The sequence below is a fragment of the Eschrichtius robustus genome, chromosome 7 (assembly GCF_028021215.1).
Source record: "Eschrichtius robustus isolate mEscRob2 chromosome 7, mEscRob2.pri, whole genome shotgun sequence".
Classification (NCBI taxonomy): Eukaryota; Metazoa; Chordata; class Mammalia; order Artiodactyla; family Eschrichtiidae; genus Eschrichtius; species Eschrichtius robustus.
The window spans coordinates 139480128-139487907 of record NC_090830.1 but is presented as its reverse complement, the minus strand read 5'-3'; the positions used below and the strand labels follow the sequence as shown (position 1 = coordinate 139487907).

General features: G+C 57.6%; 1 protein-coding gene across 1 annotated transcript; it reads left to right on the top strand.

The window, feature by feature from the left end:
- Nucleotides 1–3704: 3704 nt before the first annotated feature.
- CALY (calcyon neuron specific vesicular protein) lies at nt 3705–6901 on the top strand. The gene is made up of 4 exons (XM_068549117.1): nt 3705–3827; nt 4701–4817; nt 5447–5560; nt 6581–6901. Exons 1-4 carry the CDS (start codon nt 3705–3707, stop codon nt 6899–6901), a joined length of 675 nt encoding a protein of 224 aa, XP_068405218.1.
- The last annotated feature ends 879 nt before the right edge of the window (nt 6902–7780 follow it).

The following is a 7780-nucleotide window of genomic DNA, read 5'->3' as shown; positions in this document are numbered from 1 at the left end:
GCGCGCGGCCACCAAGCTGAGACTGACAGGTTTGCGGGGGTGGGGGCTGCGCCCCCTCTGCCCCTCCCGGCTCCTGTCTGTAAACCGCAGGTTGGGTTTGAGAGTCGCGGGGCGTCTGCTGCGTGAAGGCCCCTAGGCCCCTCCCCCTGGATGGCACCCTCCCCAACCCCTCGCCAAGCTCCCCTCAAGGCCGGGGCGCTTGCTGTCCCCACCTCGCACAGCCCTCCCCTGCAGTCCCCGGTCGTTCCCCCCGCCCCCTCTGCGGCCCCCTCTCGGCGGCGGCTTTCATCTCTATTTTCTTCTTCGCACTGGATTGCCCGACCTTTGTTGATGGCTCCTTGTCCATCTCTGCCTCGTGGAGCGTGGACGTCATATAAGCGCTGTACGAGCGGAGAATGACAGATGGCCCGCCCGTCTGGGGCAGGTGCCCAGGTACCCGGACGTCATCCACAGGCCCGAGCCCCGGCCAGGCCTCGACCCGCCTCAGGAAGAGCACACCGCCCCAGCCTGGGGTGGGTGGGGAGTGGGGACGCTTTGCTGGTCTGTACAGCCCGGGCAAGGCGCGCACATCCAGGGAAGGGCGCCGGCTCAAGACCCTAAGAGAACCCTCCTCCGCGGGCGCCTGGGGAGTGAGTCCACGATGGGGCGGCCCCTCTCCCAGCCTGGGCCGGGGGCTTCCTGCCCTCCCCACAGTGGCCGCCCCGAGCCTCCCTGCCCAGCGCCTCCCACACGTCCTGCAGGTCTGTCTGACTCTGCCGCTGGCAGGGGCTCCCCCTCTGCGTTCCCACCTGGCCTGCCCTCACCGGAACCCACAGCAGGGCCTGGCTGCCAGGGTTTGTGTGAGGGCCTGGCAAGCACCGGCGGTGGTGGAGCTGATGCCCAGAAGGGAGCAACTAAGCCCATGTGCCGCAACTACTGAGCCCATGTGCCACAACTACTGAAGCCCGCGTGCCTAGAGCCTGTACTCCACAACAAGAGAAGCCACCGCAACGGGAAGCCCATGCACTGCAATGAGAATAGCCCCCACTCGCTGCAACTAGAGAAAGCCCGCGTGCAGCAACAAAGACCCAATGCAGCCAAAAATAAAATAAAATAAAATAAATAAATTTATTTTAAAAATACATAACGATATATTTTTTAAAAATTCACACAAAAAATTCACCTTGGAATTTTGATTGGGATTTATTGATTCTATAGGTACACTTTGAAGGGAAATGACGTTTTTAAACATGGAAACTTCCAAAATCCATGGCCATATCTTTCCGCATTTATTTAAGGAATTTAAGAGTTATTTGGTCTCAGTCAATAATGTCTTTTTTTTTTTTTTTTAATTATTAGCACCTTTCATTATTATTTATTTATTTATTTGGCTGTGTTGGGTCCTCGTCTCTGTGCGAGGGCTTTCTCCAGCTGCAGCAAGCGGGGGCCACTCTTCATCGCGGTGCGCGGGCCCCCCACCATCGCAGCCTCTCTTGTTGCGGAGCACAGGCTCCAGACGCGCAGGCTCAGCAGCTGTGGCCCACGGGCCTAGCCGCTCCGCGGCATGTGGGATCCTCCCAGACCAGGGCCCGAACCCGTGTCCCCTGCATTAGCAGGCAGACTCTCAACCACTGCGCCACCAGGGAAGCCCCAATAATGTCTTTTTTAAAAAAATATTTATTTATTTAGGCTGCACAGGGTCTTAGTTGTGGCATGCAGGCTTCTTAGTTGTGGCAGGCATGCGGGATCTAGTTCCCTAACCAGGGATCAAACCTGGGCCCCCTGCATTGGGAGCATGGAGCCTTACCCATGGGACCACCAGGGAAGTCCCAGTCAATAATGTCTTGACAGAAGTTTTCTCTGTTTTTCCACAGGGAGGTCCTTCTAATCTCTTCTTAGACCTGCTCCTGAGCATTCGATATTTCTGATACTGTTTAAGTAGAATCTCTCAACAAATTATGTTTTAATTTTTTGTCACTGCTACATAGAAACAGGATTGATTCCTGAATACCTTAAACCCATCAACTCTGCTGAACTCACTTTCCAATCCGTATAATTTATATGCAGATTTTTTTAGATTTTCTACACACACAAGATGCTTTCTCTGTGAATAATGAGAGTCTTACCTAATCTCATCCAGGCTTTGTACCTCTTATTTCTTTTTCCTGCCCTATGGCTTGGCTAGGACCTCTATAAATCACCATCATTTATAGAACTGATAATAAAGGGCCTTGTATCTCCCTCCCAATTTTATTTTATTTATTTATTTTTTGGCTGTGCCGCGCAGCTTGCGGGATCTTAGTTCCCAGACCAGGGATTGAACTGGGCCCTCGACAGTGAAAGCGTGAAGTCCTAACCACTGGCCCACCAGGGAATTCCAATAGATTTTTTAAAATAGTGAACAAATGTTGAATCTTACCAGATACTTTTTCAGCTACTATTGAAATTGATCAGATCATTTTTCTTCTTTATTCTGTTCACATGGTGAAAATAATGATTGCTTTTCAGATGTGAAATTTCCAGAATACAGCCAGCCTTTTAATATCTTGCTGGATTCCACACGCTTGCACTTTATCTGGGGCCTTGGCACTGGTGTTGGTGGGCAGCATGGCCTGCGAGGTCTTCTGTCTCGTTGTCCTTGCCGAGTTCTGAGACAGAGGTCGTGCTGCCTTCACAAGCTGGGGTGTGCTCCCTTGTTCTTTCCTCTGGATGAGTTTTGTATGAAATTTGCATTATTTCCTCCTTAAGTGATTGGTAGAATCCAGGGGTGATTCTGCCTGGGCCTGGAGTTCTTTGTTGGAAGATTTTAACAACAGATTTAATTTCTTAGTGGACATGGGACCATTTCTTTCTCCTTTTGATTGACTGAGTATATTTTGTGGTTCTGTTTTTTCAGTTTCAAGTCATTTGCTGTGTTCCTTTTCTCTTATCGGTCAGCCTAGAAGTGAAACCATCTTGACCTCCCCCGGGAAGCTTTGCGCTCCTCCAAGCCATGCAGGTCCCTCCCCCCTCCTCCCTGGCCCCCACTCCTGTTCTTGTCGGGGCGTCCAGCTCCCCAGATGGTCCCGTCCACGTACACCATTACTGCCATGCTCTGTGCAGTTCGCTTTTGGATTCGTTCACCAGCATCCTCTTTCTGTAGCTCTTTGTTACTTCCTGCATCTCCAGTAGGGTTGCCAGATAAAACGTAGGACACCCAGTTAAATTTGAATTTCAGATAGACAATACTTTTTAGTATAAGTATGTCCCTGTATTGCATATTACATGGATATATCATAAAAAGCAAAAGCATCCGTTGCTTATCTGAAATTCAGATTTAACCTGGCGTATTGTACTTTTATTTGCTAAGTCTGGCCACCCTACCCTCCAGGCTTCTATCTGGGATTGTTTTCTGTTGGTTGCTGCCCTTAGAATGTCTCCTGGAGCAGGTGGGCCAGTGGAAGACTCTGCCAGGCAGTCACCAGTCAGAGGCACTATCGCCTGCACGGCTGTGGGGGCCAAAGGGAGTCCAGTGGGCAGGAAGGGCCTAGAATCCTGTGGCTGGACTCACCCGGTTTGTCCTGGGGAGGTTGGCCTGGCCGCCCACGGCCCGACCCGCCTCTGGCGTGAGGAGCATCAGGGCCAGCCTGGGGCCCTCTCACTCCAGAGCCAGCTGGTGTGGACATCCGTTCGGTGGCCAGTGACCCTGTGTCTGCCTCTGGACAGGACGAGGACTGCCATCCACCATGGTGAAGCTGAACTGCAGCTTCTCGGGGAAGACAGGCTCCGGGGACGCGGCTACCATGGACAGCGTTCCTCTCATCAGCCCCCTGGACGTCAGCCAGCTACAGCCTGCGTTCTCCGACCAGGTGAGGGGCCTGGGCCGGCGTGGAGGCCTGTCTCATCTTGCCCTGGAAACACATGGGCGTTAGCGAGGTGGCTTTAGGTGTGGCCTCCTCTAAGGGGCAGCTGAGCGAGCGGAGGAAGGGCCAGGCTGAGGCTGCTCTGTGACCCGGTCAGCTCCCCCCGCCACCCAGAACTGCCCTTTCCTCATCTGCAACCAGGGTAAAACTGGCCACGGGTGGTGGTGAGGATTCACAAGCTCTCACAGACAGTGCCCAGCTTGCCTGCTGTCCAGCAGGGGCTCAGCCGCAAGAACTACCCCCCTTCCTCTGCTGGGCGTGCTCTTTCTTGGACTGCGGCCTGAGATGAGGTCCTTGGGCAAGGGGTGGGTGGAGGGGGAGCTCTCAGGAGGAACCTGTAAGAAGCAGAGCTCAGCTCAGGCACAGCCCTGCCTGACCCCACCGGAGCTCTGGAGAGTGAATGGCACGGAGAATTGTCCCAGCCTGAGGCCCCTGTCAGTCAGCCACTGACGAGGGCAGGGGGCACTTCCCAGCATTGCTCCCATGAGTCGAGGGCAGTTCTCCAGCGATCTGTGTGGGCTTCGACCATGCCTGCTACCGTTCTGGACCTGGTTCCCAAAGGGAAGGCTCAGTGGTGGGCTTCCTGGAGGAGGGGGCCAAGCTGTGGTGCCATCGAAGAGGAAGCTTCTGGCAGGGACAGGCCAGGCCCTGGGCTGGCACGGCTCTGGCCGACTTCCAGTGTCCCCTTCCCTTGGTGTCAGCTTGTAGCCACTAGAGCCCTGCCACTAGCACCCACACCACTGCGGGCAGCTGACCCCTGCCCCCTTTCCCTCCCAGCCCTCCTAGTTCAGGGTCCTCCTGCATTATTTCTTCCCACAGGTTGTCATTAAGACACAGACGGAATACCAGCTGTCCTCCGGGGACCAGCCGACAAAGTTCTCCGACCTGGAGGCCCAGAAGCTGGGCGGTGGCCACCCGGAGGATGCACGTGGCAGGGTAACCCAACCCTCCCCGCCAGTTCCGTGGGGAGTCAGGGCAGGGGAGGTGGAGAGGCAGCTGCAAGCTATGGGAACCCAGGCTCTGGGCTGGGTGGGCCGGGGGGCCCTCGGTCAGGGTCCTGCTCTCAGTAGAGCTGGACAGGGAATCACCCCATGAGAGGTAGGGGTCGGGCCTGGGCAGCACCGGGCTCCTGCCAGCCTCCCTGCTGCTGCGGTAACATGGGGTGAGGGCAGCCGCCGCCCTCAGAGGCGCTCCTGGCGGGAGACGCAGTGCCTGTTCGCGCCCTGCACCCTTTCCCAAGTGGGTCGTTTGTCTCTTCCTCGGTGACTGCGGGATTCCCGTATACGATGGAGACACACTTTTCCTGCTGTGTCTCTGGCAAATGTGTTTTCCCTTCCTCTTCTAGCTCTTCAGCTTACTAATGGAGGCTTTTTGATAAGTTTTAGTGTACCATTTCTAAAGCCTTTCATTTCTCAGCAGTAACTCTGCCCCTTTCCCCATCCTTTCTGAGAGGCCGGTGAGCCCTGGGCTGTGTGCGCGATGGGCGCCGGCCCTGAGGTTCGCGGCCCGGGCCCTGCGCAGCCTCACCTCCCCACCTCTCCTCTCCGCACCTGCCCACCCCCCAGATGCCCACAGGGCGGATGATCGCCTTCACCATGGCGCTCATGGGCTGCCTCCTGATCATGTACAAGGCCATCTGGTACGACCAGTTCAGCTGCCCCGACGGCTTCCTGCTTCGGGTAAGGCCGGTGGATTGGGCACCGGGGCTGGGAAGGGCAGTCGTGCCCTGCAGACAGAGTGCCAGGGAGGGTCCCAGGGGGTGTCCTGTGGAAGGACGGGGTGCCTCGCCTCCTCTCCCCCAAGCTACCCCCAGGAGGGTTGGCCTGGGGCGTTCCCAGCTCTGCGGGAACGTGACCTGCAAAGGCCCTCAAGCCCCGTCACCTCCCAGGTATATTCAAGCCCTATCTTTAGAAAAATTAAAAGAAAAGGTGTTTTAGCGAGAGGTTTTCTCTTCCTGTAATTTAAAAAGTAAAGCGTAAGGAAGGAGGTCCAGGTGGAGGGAAGTCTCCCTCACTTGCATGTGGCATGTTTCTATGTCACAGGATGTTAAGGTTTTCTCTATGCTTGGAAAGTGTTTCTCATCCTTGTTTCTTTTCTCTCAGCTTTGCTTATGGTGACGTTTACCATTTTCAGTGTATTTTTTCAAGACTCTAAGTTTTCAGTAGATAAATCCTCCCCCTTTCCCCATGATTTCCGAGAGGGAAGCGCTCCCCCCACAGAGGCCACAAGCCCTCACGGTACTTCCAGGGGTGCACCGGGCTGCTACCGCCCCTCACTCACTGGGATCCCCTCGGGGGCCCGCGGGGCGGGGGCGGGCCGCGGGGCACTCGCCGAGCCCCCTCCCCTTCACTCGGGAGGAGGCCATGGCCACCGGTGCGTTCCGAGAAGGGCTGGCTCTCTGGGGAGCCTCCAGTTCTGAATTGGAGGCCGACCCCTGATGGCTTGAAATTACGGCAGAAATCAGTGTATTTAGGGGCACTGTCTACAGTATGACCGAACTGCTCAAAAGCAGAAGGGACGGGAAGGGACGGGAAGGCCCAGAGGTGACCGCCCGCCCGCGGGTGGCCCACGGACGCGGCTCCCGCATCGCGGCTGATGCCACTGAGAAAAAACGCACCCCACTTTGCACACCCGAGCCCAGGGGCGCAGCAACCACACCTCTCCCCCCCACCCCGCCCCTGACCGGCCCCCTTCCGCAGCACAAGATCTGCACCCCGCTGACCCTGGAGATGTACTACACCGAGCTGGACCCCGAGCACCACCGCAGCCTCCTGGCGGCCATCGGGGCCTACCCAGTGGGCCGCAAGCACGGCACGGAGACCCCGTGGCTGTCCGCGAGCTACCACGCCTTCAAGGAGGCGCCCAAGGCGCACAAGACGCCTGCCCGCGCGGCCATGGCGGCGGTCACCGAGCCCTCGCGGAAGCCCTCGGGGAAGCCCTCCGGGGAGGCCTCGGCGCCTGGCGAGAAGGAGGCGGCGCAGAAGGTGGAGGGGAGCGCGCCGCCCCCAGCCCCCCAGTGATGGCCTCCGGCCTCCGGGCCGCAGCCCGTCCGGGTAGGTGGGACCCTCCTTCCTATCCGCCCCCCCACCCCGGGGGGGCGGGGCGCCGGCCCGGTCTGCCGGAGGCTTACTCAGGGCTGCTGTCCGCCCTGGCGACCCCTGTGACCGCCTGAGGGTCTCGGGCAGGGAGCAGGGACGAGGGCGTGGGCAGGGCAGGATGGGGGATGGGGGGCGTGGGCAAGGCGCGGGGGTCGGGGACCGGAGTGTGGGCGGAGCGGGGTCAGGTGGACTGGAGGCGGGAGGGCGGAGTTCAGCCTCTGTTCTTCGCACGCAGGTGGGCGGGGTGGTCGTGCGCCCCCCCCCCCCCAACTTGCCCGGCCTCACCCCTGCTCCCCTCTGTCTTCGCAGCGTCCCACGCCGGCACCTGTGACCGTCCTCGCCCCACGCTCCCCGCTCTGTGGTCGCCGTGGTCGCGCCCCTGCTCCCAGGCCCCCTCGCTGACGCCCCCCGCCCCGTGAGCCTCTGGCTCTGTCTCTTTTCTCTGAGTAAAGATTCACCTCCACCTGGATCTCGCGCTTCCCTGAGCATCCTCGGTTCTCCGGCCTTTTTCCTGACCCCCCAACCCCATTCGGGCGAGGGCCCGAATTCTGTCCCCCGTTGCCCAGCGTTTCTCAAACTTTAAAGCTCAATTTAAAAGCATTTATTAACCTAGTAACCTTTGTGTATGTCTTCACTTATTCTTTAATTAATACGCCATTAATTTATACATTTAATACATTGAATCTCTCTAAACTTTTAAAGACATTTCCCGGAAGTGACAAACTTCATTAATTAGATTCCCTGTGGGTCTCATACCCCAGGAGCCCCCTGAGCATCTAACAGCGCGGCCCCCACCCGCCT

Bases quoted from the DNA above. Each gene is read 5' to 3' on its own strand.
- CALY (XM_068549117.1), top strand. From the start codon at position 3,705: ATGGTGAAGCTGAACTGCAGCTTCTCGGGGAAGACAGGCTCCGGGGAC. The intron at 3,828-4,700 runs GTGAGGGGCCTG...TTCTTCCCACAG, and splicing joins AGCCTGCGTTCTCCGACCAG to GTTGTCATTAAGACACAGAC. The intron at 4,818-5,446 runs GTAACCCAACCC...CCCACCCCCCAG, and splicing joins CGGAGGATGCACGTGGCAGG to ATGCCCACAGGGCGGATGAT.